Below are 15,511 nucleotides of genomic sequence, written 5' to 3' on the forward strand. Positions count from 1 at the left end.
TTTTTCATAATTATAAACCTATTACCAGAGAAATGCACCCCAATAATTATTGTCCCGTTTCTGCAGTTTATAGAAATACCCCATATGTGACCCTATTGCGCTATTTGACGCAACCACAAGCCTCAGATATAAAGGAGCGCCTAGTGAATTTCAACGCCTCCGTTATATTTGGTCATTTCTGACTATACCACTTCAGGTTGGCAGAGGCTCTGGGGTGCCAAAACCTAAAAAACACCCCTAAAGGGACACCATTTAGAAAACTACACCCCTCAAGGAATGTAACAAGGGGTGCGGTGAGCATCTGGACCCCATAGGTGCTTCACAGATTTTCCGAACAATATGGCGTGAAAAAAGAAAAATTTATTTTTTACACTAAAACGTTGTTCTAGCCTTCAATTTTTTATTTTCTTAAAGGGATAAGAGGCAAACAAAGACAAAAAATGTGTAGCGCAGTTTCTCCCGAGTACGGAAATACCCCACATGTGGCGATAGAGTGCCAAGGGGGCGCAGGACGAGCCTCCAAAGGGAAGGAGCGCCAATTGGCTTTTGGAAGCTGAATTTCACTGAAAAGGATTTCAAGGGCCACGTCGCATTTACAGAGCCCTCGTGCTGCCAAGACACTGGAAACCCCCCACAAGTGACTCCATTCTGGAAACTACACCCCTCAAGGAATCTAACAAGGGGTTCAGTGAGCATATGGACCCCACTGGTGACGGGCACAAATGTGGAACAATGTGACGTGAAAGGGAAAAATTTCATTTTTTCACTTTCATGGCACAAATGTGCCCGTCATCAAGGGGTCCATATCCTCACTGCACCCCTTGTTAGATTCCCTGAGGGGTGCAGTTTCCAGAATGGGGTCACTTGTGGGGGGTTTCCACTGTCTTGGCAGCACGAGGGCTCTGTAAATGCGACATGGCGTTCATCATCCATTCTAGCCAAATCCAACCTCCAAAATCCAAATGGCGCTCCTTCCCTTTGGAGGCTTGCCCTGCATCCACATGGCGCTTTATGTCCACATGTGGGGTATTTACGGACTCGGGGGAAATTGCTCTACACATATTGTGTGTTTTTTTCTCTTTTAACCCCTTGTGAAAATGATAAATTCAAGGCTAAACCAACATTATAGTGTAAAAAATGTAATATTTCATTTTCACGCCACATTGTTCCACATTTGTGCTCATCACCAGTGGGGTCCATATGCTCACTACACCCCTTGTTACATTCCTTGAGGGGTGTAGTTTCCATAATGGGGTCACTTGTGGGGGGTTTCAACTGTCTTGGCAACACAGAGGCCTTTTGAATGCAACATGGCCCCTCAAAATCCATTCCATCCAAATCCAGCCTTCAAAAACGAAATGGCGCTCCTTCCCTTCGGAGGCTTGCCCTGCACTCGCACGGCGCTTTATTTCCACATGTGGGGTATTTACGGACTCGGGGGAAATTGCTCTACACATTTTGTTTTTTTTCCCTCTTTTAACCCTTTGTGAAAATGATAAATTCAAGGCTAAACCAACATTATAGTGTAAAAAATGTAATATTTCATTTTCACGCCACATTGTTCCACATTTGTGTCCGTCACCAGTGGGGTCCATATGCTCACTACACCCCTTGTTACATTCCTTGAGGGGTGCAGTTTCCATAATGGGGTCACTTGTGGGGGGTTTCAACTGTCTTGGCAACACAGGGGCCTTTTGAATGCAACATGGCCCCTCGAAATCCATTCCATCCAAATCCAGCCTTCAAAAACCAAATGGCGCTCCTTCCCTTCGGAGGCTTACCCTGCACCCGCATGGCGCTTTATGTCCACATGTGGGGTATTTCCGTACTCAGGGGAAATTGCTCTACACATTAAATGTTTTTTTTTATCTTTTAACCCCTTGTAAAAATGAAAAAATCATGACAAGATTAATGATTTAGAGTAAAAATTTTACAAAAATTACACTAAATGTTGGTCTAGCCTTGATTTTTTTCCATTTCCACAAGGGGTTAAAAAAGAAAATGAACACAAAACGTGTAGGGTAGTTTCCCCTGAGTACGAAAATACCCCACATGTGGGCATAATGTGCCATATGGGCACAGGGCAAGTCACCAAAGGGACAGAGCGCAATTTAGAGGCTGGAATGGAGGATGGAGGCCACGTCGCAATTACAAAGCTCCTGTGCTGCCAGGATAGTAGAAACCCCCGACAAGTGACCCCATTCTGGAAACTACACCCCTCAAGGAATCTAACAAGGGGTGCAGTGAGCATATGGACCCCACTGGTGACGGGCACTTACGTAGAACATGTGCCGAGAAAATAAAAAATACAATTTTTTTCATTTTCACGTCCCAAATGTGGCCGTCACCAGGGGGCCATATCCCCGCTGCCCCACTTGTTAGATTCCTTATCGGGTGTAGTTTCCAGAATGGGGTCACTTGTCGGGGGTTTCTACTGTCCTGGCCGCACAGAGGCTTTGTAATTGCATCATAGCATCCTCTAATGGGAATGGCGGCCATACCTACTTAGCTGGGGAAAAGGGACAATTCTAATTTATTTGGGGGTATTAGGGCAATTATTAGTTTATAAGGTTGAAAATGACAGGTGTCCATCAAACTCAACCTGTGTTGATCCAGAGGATGGCAAAAACCCCTCGTGAGGCAGACGACAGTAGCCTCATCACAGGGAAAAATTCCTTCCCGACTCCATATTGGCGATCAGAATAATCCCTGGACCAACGTGACCCCTGAAATAGGAATAAGGGACAGAATTTAGATAATGTAGAACCCCAGGGATGTGTGGTGCGCCTTGGAGCGCTCCAGTATGCAGAGGCCGGGGTGATCAGGACAGGTGTCACACTGGAAAATGGCGTCCTTTCTGATCCCCCTGTTACGCCACACTCTGCACTTCTTCTGGGGTCTCCTGTTCTCCAGTGAGGGGGACGTCACCTGGAAAATGTTGTCCTGGTGCGGTACGGGGTCCTTCATATCCAGAAGCGCTGGGTCCGCTCCATGGCAGCTAAATATTAGGGCTCTATTACTACTTCTGATATGTTCGTATCGTGCCGCAAGCTACAGGGCAGCGAGGGACCAGAAGAGGGGGCGCTGGTATAAAAGTTATCCCCGTACAGGTGGTGACCTTTATCCAGCAGTGGGAAGATCAGTTCCCGGACGATCTTCCCACTAACTCCGAGGATGGGGGGGGGGGAGGGGGCATCTGAGGGCTGGATTCGGGTGTCCCTTCCTACATACATTTTAAGGGTACGTGCACACTGCGGAATCGCGACAGATAACCCTTCGTGCATTCCACAGCTGGCACCCACCGGCGGAGTGATGCAGGCGCACGTCTCCATCCGTGTCATAGACTCCATTCTATGCACGGGCGGATTCCGCTCTCCGTCCAACGTGTTCATTCTTTGGACGGACGACGGATTCCGCCCGTGCATAGAATGGAGTCTATGACACGGGTAGAGACGGGTAGAGGGTTATCCTTCGCCATTCCGCAGTGTGCATGTACCCTAAATCTGTAAGTGTACCCTGAGGTACTCTCACAGAGTTTGTAGAATTTCACACCATACCGTCATCTCTTATTGGGACGGTACTGGCGGAAAAGACGTGTCTGGGGGGCAGCGTACGCTACGCTACCCCCAGACACGTCACTGGATGATGAGGATGATGAGGATGAATGGAGGAAAGAAGGATCCCCCCATTCATCCTCACTGGCTGTTTCAGTGTCGGAGGCAATAATAGCGTATGCCTCTGACGCCGAAAACACCCTGGGGGCCATCTTTATACGGGGATTGGTATATGGGGTAGGTAGTGGTGTAGTCTCAAACTTTATTCAATGTAGTGTGGTGTAATGTAGTGTTTTTTACGTGTTTTTTTACAGTAAGTATAAAAAAAAAACCTACGCCAACAAAGGAGTTGCTGATAAATGCCGCACTTATGTGCGGCACTTATTAGCAGACTGTGGCAGTAGAATATAGAAAAAAAACACCCTACGCCAAAAAGGAGGAGTTGCTGATTAGCAGCGCACTTTCGTGCGATGCTGATCAACACTCAGCGGCGATAGGGTGCGGAAAATAGAAAAAAAAAAATTTGAAAAAAAAAAATAAAAAAATTTCTACATCCTGAACATCCCTGTAGCTGCTGATAAGTGTATTACACATATCAGCCGCTAGAGGGCAGCAGAGCGCAAAATACGGAAAAAGCCGACGCTGGAGCCGAAAATAGCCGAGAGAAGCCGAACGTGACATCACGGAAGAAGCCGAAGACCCGAACGAAGACGAGGACGCCGCGAAGCCGGAAGACGCCGATCAGGAGCCCGGGACAGGTGAGTAATGTACAAATACCTGCTCTGGACCCCTCGGCTACCTAGCTGAGGGGTCCAGGGCAGGTATTTACTATATTGTGGGACTCTGATCGCCGTGCCACCGGCCCGATCGCCGTGAATGGCCGGCCGGTACCGGCCGGCCGTTCACGGCGATCGGGCCGGTGGCACGGCGATCACCATTACTTTTTACAGTAATGGCGGTCGGTGCCGTCCTCGGACAGCACCGACCGCCATTTTTTTCTGGGTCATCGGGTCGCCGATGACCCGGAAAGGTTCCGATCGCCGCTATTGGCTGATCTGAATTGATCAGCCTATAGCGGCGATCGTAAGCACGGGGGGTGTTAACCACCCCCCGTGCCGAGAAGCTATGATGGCCTGCTATGATTTATAGCAGGCCATCTTCCCCGACCGCTGTGTGTGAACACGCAGCGATCGGGGAAACATCGGGCGTAAATTTACGCCCTGATGCGCCAAGTACCAGGGCGCGAGGGCGTAAGTTTACGCCCGATGTCGTTAAGGGGTTAAGAGAGTTTTATTGTTGTCGTTTTATAGGCCCAAAAATCACCATGCAAAATTTACTATTGTAAGTATTTTGCACTGCTGTTTGAAAGTGAAAACCAGAACTGGAGAAAGGCTATAATGAAAAGATTTCTGTCCTTCGCACCCACAGCTGGTTTCAGTTCAAAAACACAGATGCAATATGACCAAAATCCTGTTGGTTGTTAGTGGCCTAACATAATATACATTTGCATATTGAAGAAGTTATAAGGGTCAAAGAGAAGCTTAAGGGTGCGTTCACACCTACCAGATCTGCAGCAGATCCGCAGCAGATTTGATGGTGCAGATTTGATGCTGTGTTCAGCTATTTAAATGAAATCTGCTCCGGATCCGCAGCAGAAAATAAGCTGCGCATCCGGTAAGTGTGAACGTACCCTAAGTTGAGGCTACATGGTGATTCTGGTCATGACAGGAAATATGGGGCACACAAAAAATGGTGGCAGCAACCGCGACTTGCAGCAAATCCATCCGAGATTGATTTTCTTATGACTGTGGGGATGTGGCTGCAGCACAACCCCATTTACTTGCATTAGATGGGATGCATTGGACCTACAAGGAGCAAAACAGCAGTAGTCACATGACCCGTGTTGCGGACAGAATTGTTGTGTGGTCCCAGCCTTAAAGGGGTACTCCAGCGCTGATAAAAAAAAATCAAACAAACAAAAAGATAGTTTTTACATTTACCATCCCTCCTGTGTCTGTCTACGTTTGAATTTCCTGCTGTTTGCAGGACCCTGAAGCTCCAGTTGGTGTCTTCATTTTTTCTTCACTTCCTGGTTTGGACTTTCCCATGATGCACTTTGTCTCCTGTGATGTCTAATTGACTCTGTAAAACTGTTAGATGGATTACATCTTGCTCAGCCAACCAGAGCTGAGCAACCTTAGTCATCTGACAAAGGAAGGCTGGCCTAACAGGGCTAACATCCCTCTTGATGATGTCATTGTCACAAAATGGCTTCCACAGAAAAGCCTGGGGTCAACAGTCATTAGGTAACAATGAGTTCACTTCACTTACCGGTGGGGGTTGAGGGGGGAAAAGATAGGGAAGGGGGGCAGATAGGTGATTGAAGCATATTACAAAGTTATATATTGGGTGGGATACATTATGATCTAGTGCATACTGTATTGAAATATAATGTTGACAGCACTTTTTATTTGACTTACACATTACACATATTAGGTTTATGGAGCAGTTTATGTACTTTTAATGGTAGTCAATAGCAAGTGTATGCATTACACAGTTACATTTGTCAGGTTGACAGGAATGTTGGCCAGGTACAGTATTTGGCAGGAATGTTGCCACTGTACCTAGAATGTACTTTATCAGTGTGATGTGAATCTAGCCTTATCAGGCTGAAATAATGTTTGGTCTATTTGGCTATGTTCACACAACGTAAGAGACCGGCCGTTCCATGACCTGGCCGGGTCACGGAACGGACGGTCTCTGAAAAGATCATCCTAGCCGGTATAGAAGTACCAGCCGGATGATCTTTAGGGCCGCAGAGTTCTGATGCGGGCACATCCGTGCCAGAGCCACTCGCTCCACAGTGTGCACTGACAGTTTTTTTCTGTGGCTGCTATTCACTGAATAGCGGCCGCAGAATACTGACATGTCAGTTTTCTACGGCGCCACCAGAGATCCCGTGCAGAGCGTATACTGTGTGTATACGCTGCGGCAGGGATTCCATTGAAGACAAGGCAACTAATATTTTCGTAAAAAGTACGGCCGTTGTTGCTGATTGCAACAATGGACGTACTTTTACGAAAATATACGTTGTGTGAACATAGCCTTAGGCTATGTTCACACTACGTATATGTACGGCCGTAGTGCGAGCCGCGAATATTCGCCCGTAGTTTTGAGGTTGATGCGTACGCTGGAAAGTATACGATATACGGCTGCACAGTGCACACTACGTAAGAGCCTACGGCCCGATCATAAACGGACCTGTAAAAAATGAACAAGACCATTGTTTGTGGCCGGAACTGTGCCAATTCACGGCCGTGGATTTACAGGCGGTCCGTACGGAGTACTTAAAAAATAGCCGGCAATAATGCCGAATGCCGATGCCTTTAATAGTTAATATATTAAATTAATAAAACACATTTTCTTTGTAATAAAGTCCCTTTCGTTGTTCAATAATTTAATTCTAATGAATCTATCATTGTGCAATTAAATATACTGTTAAAATAAATATATATATAAATAAATGTATATATGCGGGTTTTTTTTAAATAAATAAATAATTAAAAAAAACGCATAGGGTCCCCCCTATTTTTATAACCAGCCAGGTTAAAAACCAAACGACAGCAGCCTGGTAACACCAGGGTGGGAAGAGCCATTGTTTTAGGCCCTCCCCAGCCTAAATCTTACCAGCCTGCTGCCGCCCCAGTCCAGGAGCGCCAATTTTGACGCTCCGGGACCACTGGCACCCGGCTCTTCCCAGTACCCCTGGTGGCATTGGGTACTGGGGTAATAATGAGGGGTTAGTGTTAGCCATTTTATACCGGCTAACACTAGGCCCCGACTTGGTAATGGATTCCGTCTATTAGAAGGCTTCCACTACTAAGCCTATAAAGTAAAGAAATAAAGACAAGACACAAGTGAAATTTTTTTTTTATTCAAATAAAAACACCCCCACACCCCTCATTGACCATTTTATAAAAAAAAAAAACAAACAACCGCTGGTCATCGACGTAGTCCATGGAATCTGACGTAATCCACAGGATACCGATATCTGAAAAACAAAAAGGGAGAAATACACAAAAAACACACAAACAGGAGCACAACACCCATCATTGTGAGCGGTGTTGTGCACCTTACAGTATGCAGCATCTTTACAGATCGCTGCTTACAGTGTGGCCCCCAAGGGGTTAAGGGAGGATGTATTGCATCCCCCTTAACCCCTTGGGAGCCAGACTGATGTCAGACTGCACCCATCCCAGCAAGGAAGGGGTTAAGTGACCCCCCTTCCTTACTGGGGTGCAGTGCTGGGGAGGGGGTGGGGAGAGCTTTATACTCACCCCGATGTGTCCTTTTCGCTGGTCCGCAGCACAATGAAGTCACTGTGCTGCGGACCGGCTCATTATATGTGCGCTGAGCCGATCAGCCAATCAGCTGAGTGCACATATAATTCAAAATGTTTCTTCTAATAATGCTATTGTGATAACATAATTAGAAGAAACATTTGATGTTTTAATTAAAGTAAATTGTTGATTAGTACAGAATGCTTTTATTTACTGGGAATATGAATTAATGGCTTAATGGAGCTTCCTGTACTACTTAATATTTAATTAATAAAACACATTTTTGTTGTAATAAAATCAGTTTCGTTGTTCAATAATTTAATTTAAACGAATCCATCATTGTGCAATTAAATATACTGTCAAAAAATAAATATATATATAAATATACATTTATTTATATATATATTTATTTTAACAGTATGTTTAATTGCACAATGATGGATTTGTTTAAATTTAATTATTGAACAACGAAAGGGACTTTATTACAACGAAAATGTGTTTTATTAATTAAATATATTAACCATGAGAGACATCGGCTATACTGCAGAGGATTGCAAACCCCGATAATAGCAATTCATGTAAACTGTGTTCCCTGCTTTCCCAGATGCATCCAGAGGTGTTTGCATCACTTTCTAAAGATTTTATTTGTTATTTTTAGTTGAACCAGATTTCCAAGTAAATGACCGTATGTTTTCAGCCGCATGTCTATTTTTTCCCACGGCCGTAGTTTCAGCCGCACATTTCCGGCCGCGTAAAAACTACGGCCGTACATATACGTAGTGTGAACATAGCCTCAAAGTGTATAAATCTGCTGAGGGTACATTGCAGTATATGTTGTTGCTAGTATTCAGACATATATCTTAGTGAGAATATAGCTCTGGGTGCTCTTAGGCTAGGAACACATGTTGAAGATAGCAGCTGAATGAGCTAAAAGCAGTGAATCCAGGTGGCTGCTGGAGCCACTTTTGCTGCAGAAAATCCGCAGTATATTTGCAATATGTGTACCTATGTGTTCTTAGACTTCCTCAGGGGAACAAATGTATATCTGGCACTTTAAAGGGCACTAAACAGGTACAGTACCATACAATATTTTTATTGTACTAAACATGTGAATCACAATATTCATATGCTTAACTGATGTTCATAGGCATTATCTCTGTGCAATAAAATATTGAAAAGTTTGTCAGAAGGATGACTAAGCCGGATGGGGGTATTTTTAAAATAAACACGTCTAAGGCAGGCCGCCCACAACAGTCCCACAGGGATTCTAGAAATGAGAAGCCATTAACCAAAAGGCCCAGGTGATATTAATTTAAAACGAAGGGCCGGTTCCTCCCCCAGCTGCACAATAACTCAGATGTATTCTCATGCTACCAGAATGTGTCTTGTGTCAGAATCCGGAAATGACATCCTGTGTTTAATACGTACAATAAGAATAAAATTCCCCTTGGCTGCCTGTACACTCCTGTATAGGGATTCTCTGCCTTCCAGTTACGGAGCAAATGGATTGTGCTACCTTTCCCCTAAATAACAAGTAATGCTGAGTGAACTACTGATCATTTGTTTTTCTCTTACATGAATCAGTTATTGAATCAGCATTAAAGGCTCTGTTCAGGAAATCAGAAACCGACGTTCTCTCATCTAACCCCCGAGCCGCTATAGAAAACATCCAATGTGTTGTTTAGGGGTATAAGCCATCTTAGTTTAGGGTTAGGATGACTGGTGAAGTGTCATCTATGTAGTTTCCGATTATGTCACCCCTGACCATATAAACATGAGCAGTAAGTGTATTGTATTATGAATAAAAGCTGTGCAGTTTGTGCAGATTGAGACAAATTTGCAAAAATGACACTCTTGGCATAAGTATGACATTTGTTCCTTTGTGTCCTCATGGTTGGCTTAATGTCCTCATACACTTAATACTTATGTCAGCCAAACCTGCTGCTTGACTGCTATAAAGTGTATGGGAGTCTCTAAACAATCCACTGACAGATGATGTCCATGGAGATAGGGGTTGGGCGTGATGGATTACAGTTGGGTTCCGCCCTTTGTTCTCTGAGAGATAAACTGCAGCCAGGAGACACAGGATCACTGACTGGGAGAATGAGAAAAGGGAAAAGGAGGCAAGCATCAAAAAGAACCCCCATTGGACTCTGAACTTGTAGGTCGACAGGCAAGCATGTGAGTGTAACATATGTAGAATGTTTTGTGTGGCTCCCACGATCTTCTCTCTTCTTCCTGCTTCTTACATGAGCACTCAGGAGCAGGATCTGCTGGCTCAGCCAGTCACTGTCCGCAGACATGTCCCATCCTCTTTAGCAGGTCTCTCTCCCAAGTGCTTGTCTCAGAAGCGGGAAGAAAAGAGAAGATCAAGAAAAGATCTAAATGGAGGCAAACATCTGCGGGGGACTGGGGTTAGGTAAGTATGTTTCTCCTTTCTATTTCCCCCCCCCAATCCTCGCAACATATTAATTTTCACATTAGGAATGGAATATTCCTTTAGGCTATGTTCACACATTGTCCCTTTTTGGCCCGTTTGGCAGCCGCCTTATAGGGCAGCTGTCATTTTGAGGCCAAATAACAGCAGTGGTTGAACAAATTACATCTATCACTATAAAATAATGGCCGTTATTTAGCGGTATGTGAACATAACCTTGAACTGCCATCAGAAATTATCTTATTATTTAAATGAGGTATTCATATTAATTATATTTGTTAAGCATTTTTGGTGATATTGTCCATTTTACTCTATTGGAGAAACCTGACCCCCCCCCCCCAATCATTGCTCTTAAGTACACAACTGCTGTGTCTGAGCGTTTTACAGTCATCTATTACATTCACTGGGAAGAACAGATTGCATTCTCTTTTTTAGTCCATAATGTGCCATACAGGCATTTTCTAACAAGAGAAGTTAACTACAGTCACAAAACATGGGCAAATCACATGAGATGCAGATGTGAGGATGATGATAGTTATATTCTTGGTATTCTGCTTAATGATTTTAAGTCTATCCACTGGCCAGGTTACCTTATGTGAATCAGGATCTGCATGCCTGTTAAATTAAATGACTGGAAATGACTGAGCTTAAAGTGCCTCTGTACCCTCAAACCACTTGTACCTTCGGATAGCTGCTTTAAATCCAAGAACTGTCCTGGGGTCCGTTCAGCAGGTGATGCAGTTATTGTCCTAAAAAACAACTGTTAAACTTGCAGCCCCTTGCCCAACAGCCGGGGCTTAGAATATCTGTGCCCTAACTTTGCACGACCCCTCCGTCCCTCCTCCCCACCCTCTTCATCATTAGGAATGCCACTGGAACATTTTCTTCTGTCTGAACATTGCACAGGTGCCTTAACGATCCAGCCCATGTTCAATATTCACACAGCTGATAAATAGGAGACAGTCTGCCTGGATCATTCCTAATGATGAGGAGGATGGGGAGGAGGGACAGGGTGTGCCAGCCTAATGCATACACAATCTAAGCCCCGGCCATTGGGCACAGGGCTGCAAGTTTAAAAGTTGCTTTTTAGGACAATAACTACATCACCTGCCGAACGTATACCAGGACAGATCTTGGATTAAAAGCAGCTATCCGAAGGTACAAGTGGTTTGGGGGGGGGGGGGGTCAGATTGTGCGTATAGAGTCGCTTTAAAGGCAGCAGCTACATGTAACCTGTGCTGCACAAGAATGATTCATGTCCATGTTAGTTTCATATTTGGAACTTTCCAGTTATGATGCCAGGTCAATGACCAATGCATCATATTTACTTTCTTTCAAACGGCACCTTGTGGCAGAATATCAAATGTATGCCTGTATTTTGCACTTTGTTTTTTTTCTCCTTATGTTTAAAAGGCCATAGCTCTTTTATTTTTTCAGGTATAGACCCATTAGAGGCCTTTCTTTTTGTGACACTAGTTGTACTTTGTAATTGCATGCTTAATTGTTCCACAAAATATGCTGTGACACTGAAAAAAAAAACATTTTGCTGATGAAAGTGAAACATTTTGGGGGTGGGGGGATTTGGGGTGTTTCATCTTTCCAATTAGTACCATTACAAGGATATTCAGTTTATACAACTTTTATTTTATTTTAAAAAAATTAGAACTATTTTAAAAATTAATAAATGTGATTTAAATTGTTTTATTCTGACCCTCATAATTTTTTTTATATTTTGTTCTTTAGGGCTGAGGGTGAGGGTTTCTTTATGTGCCATGATCTGTTGTTTTTATCGGTACTGCATATATGACACTTTTTGATCACTTTTTATTAAATTTTTTTCTGGGATGTGATGGGATCAAAAATCACTTTGGCGGGTTTTTGTGCTCTGTTGCGTCGTTTACTATACAAGATCAGAAATGTGATGTCACTTGACAATACCAAATATGTTTATTTATTTATTTATCTCCCTCAAGGAGACTTCTATGAGCAATACCATGATTGGTCATAGAGATGAATGTAGCATTGATCACGGCTAGATTGCTTTTATTTTACTATGTGTGAATATAGCCCTAATTACTTAAAGAGATTGTCCAAACAAAATTACCTTGACCCCTATCCAGAGGATAGGGGACAAGTAAGAGATCCCACCGATCTTCATATTGACCCACGTCTTCTTTCTTATGAATACAGTAACGGGTACGGCACATAACCCTCAGCTCCATTCATTCCTATAGAACTGACGGAAAGCACAGAGTAAGCACTTTTAGGCTTACTCGGCTGTTTCCCATGGCTCTATAGCTGTGAATAGAGACTTGGGTCACATGCCGTACCCTTGGCTGTATTCACAACAAAGTAGCCAGGGGGCCCTTACTCTTACTGAGGTCAGAGACCCTGAAATCTCTTACTCTCCATGCATAGGGGACAGGTCAATTTTGCCTGGATAACTGCTATAAGTCTTTACTGACATGTTTTATGCTTTAGACTATACACCACTTCTGTAGCCATATTTTATCCAGGTCTAGCCTTCCATTTGCAGCCAAGGATAAAAGTGGATACTGCATAGAGCAACATCAGAAAATTACTAATGATTCGACTATTCTCTCCCCAGGGTCAGAGAGCACTGCGAGATGAATCGTATGACCACTCAGAACATTGGCATTGTTTTCGGGCCCACATTGATGAGACCAGAGAAGGAGCAGTTTTCCAACATCGCTGCTAACATGGTCTATCAGAACCAAGTTGTAGAAAATTTTCTTACTCACTATGAAGAGATCTTCCGGGACTGTCCAGAGGAATGTAGAAATTCCCCCTGTACAGAAACTGATTGTGTGGCTAAATCTCACATAATACTGTCCACCCCTCTCTAGGACTGAAGAGAACCTGCCTATTGCTATCAAGTCCTATCTTGCTATCAGAAATGGACATTTATGTTAGGGAATGGGATGTAAAGCAAACTATAGAAGGTATTTAAGGAACAATAACTGTGTTCTTAGCTGTTTAGTAAAGTAATATATGATGTTGCTCAGTTCTTGGACCAAATTGCTCAGACATATTCCTGTTGGAAGAGACAGTCCCAGCTGGAGCTCAGACACACACACACACTGGCAAGGTCTATACTATGCTGAATGCAGATGTTGAAATTAATTGCAACTTGTTTTATTTTTATAGTATGCGTAAAATATTAGAATCTTGTCATTTTTTTTTATTAGTTACTTTTTTATATTGTTGAACATCAGGAAAAATGAGTTTGGTATATAATGCCTAAATCTTTAAGCTGTGACTTTCTAGCTGTTGTGAAACTACATTTCCCAGTATGTCTCAATGGCCACAGGCTAATATAAGACATGGATCACATAAGCTGAATCATTACAGATGATGTGCTATTGACCGGATGGAACTTCCGGGAGCTCCAAATCAGTTTAAATCTTCGTGTTACAGTACTGACACAGCCGTGCTTCTGTGTCAGTATAGTAGCACAAACATGAATTATGAATCATAAAGAAAGATGATGTCGGGAGCTCTTCATTCCATTCCACAGCACATTCTCCATATATATGGACTGTGCATAGAATGTGTGAATGCCTCCTTAGATAACTGGGTTTAGTAGGGGGAAGAAGGCTTAATATTAGGAACATAAAATAAAGGCTCCTCATACTGATTGATGTTACTACATTCTCCTGCCATCTGAAAACAGAAGGCCTTAGCCTCCTTTTGCAAAAGGAGTCCTGGTTTAAATGCATTAGAAATGCACAGTTTTTTGCAGCGTTTTTGCATTTTTAAACAGCCTGAGACTGTAAAAATCTGGATCACTCTAAGGCTATGAACACAGTCAAATAAAAGCAGAATACAACAATAAAATAGGTATAAGGCTATTGTTAGGAACCGGACAGCAGGACAAGACAAGTCAGTGAGCCCTAAGCTCAGCCCCGCCCACTGTCCTCTACCTACTTGCCACAATCCGCCCTAAGATGGCGGCGAGCAACTGGGCGGCAGTCCCTGCACTGGCTAGGTGGGACACAAAGACAAGACAGACAGACAAAACACAATAAAGAATAGTCGACAGTCCGGGTCACAACAATCAGGCAGCACAGTACAAAATCACAATCCTATAATAAGAGTCAACAAACAAGCGATATGGTCAGGGGCAGGCAGCTAGCAAGGATAGTCAGAACACAAAGCAGTAGTCAGGAGATGCAAAGAAACAGAATCCACAAGCAGGCAGAGACTAAGTCAATAACCAGCAATGATATCCAAGACTGAGGTAGTTATATAGGAGGCCAGGGTTCTGATCCAGAACATAATTGGACCATCCCCTGATCTCCAAGCACAGACAGCTGAGAACAAAACAGATCCACTGGCAGGAAGACCTGTCAGTCACAGCAGAACCAAAACACAGATTAACCATGACATGGCCAGACAGAACTCAGCAGGTGAAGTCGGGTGTGTCTCCCAACCCAGGTGAGCAATAAACCAGAGTTCACACATAGCAAAACAAAACACAGAAACAGGATACAAGAAAATCAGTGCCTTCTCGGTCGAACAGCACGAGCCGAGGGGCGCATAATGCTCTGCAGAGATACCATCCTGACAGCTATGTTCACACACAGTAAAATACAAGCAAAATATGACTATAAAATCAGTATAAGGCTATGTTCACACACAGACTTTTGCAAAAATGGTAGTTTTTTTTACCCACCTGTATACACATTGCTTATTTCCACTGAAAATTAAAGAGGATGTACCACCTGGTACATCCTCTTTAATCTAAACCCACTGATCGAACAGCACCGGCACGGGGTCGGTGCTGCGGTCCGTTTTTCGAACGGAGGCCCGGTTCCCGTGCACGGCGCCGTTCTATGCACCGGGACCGGCCGGTGCTCAAGCACTGGAGGCGGGCCGGGCCGCCCCCAGTGGGAGGGAATTCCCTCCCCTGTATGACGCGGCTCCCTTAGAATGAATGGAGCCGCGTCATACAGGGGAGGGAATTCCCTCCCACTGGGGGCAGCCAACCCCGCCTCCAGTGCTTGAGCACCGGCTGGTTCCGGTGCATAGAACGGCACCGTGCACGGGAACCGGGCCTCTGTCCGAAAAACGGACCGCGGCACCGACTTCCCCGTGGCGGCGCCGTTCGATCAGTGGGTTTAGGTTAAAGAGGTTGTACCAGGTGGTACATCCTCTTT

At 44.1% G+C, this 15,511-nt stretch overlaps 1 protein-coding gene across 3 annotated transcripts in view; it reads left to right on the forward strand.

The window, feature by feature from the left end:
- Positions 1–14,580, forward strand: part of ARHGAP9 (Rho GTPase activating protein 9) — an 89,116-nt gene extending 74,536 nt beyond the window's left edge. For 2 of the 3 annotated variants that reach the window (XM_069970372.1, XM_069970373.1), the window contains one exon: positions 12,940–14,580. In XM_069970372.1, coding sequence (XP_069826473.1) covers positions 12,940–13,198 — 259 coding nt within the window. In that variant the 3' untranslated portion in view covers positions 13,199–14,580. The remainder of the gene's footprint in view (positions 1–12,939) is intronic. The other variant, XM_069970375.1, reaches the window with a different exon arrangement.
- Positions 14,581–15,511: the final 931 nt, after the last annotated feature.

The sequence above is a fragment of the Dendropsophus ebraccatus genome, chromosome 5, assembly GCF_027789765.1.
Source record: "Dendropsophus ebraccatus isolate aDenEbr1 chromosome 5, aDenEbr1.pat, whole genome shotgun sequence".
In the NCBI taxonomy this organism is placed as follows: domain Eukaryota; kingdom Metazoa; phylum Chordata; class Amphibia; order Anura; family Hylidae; genus Dendropsophus; species Dendropsophus ebraccatus.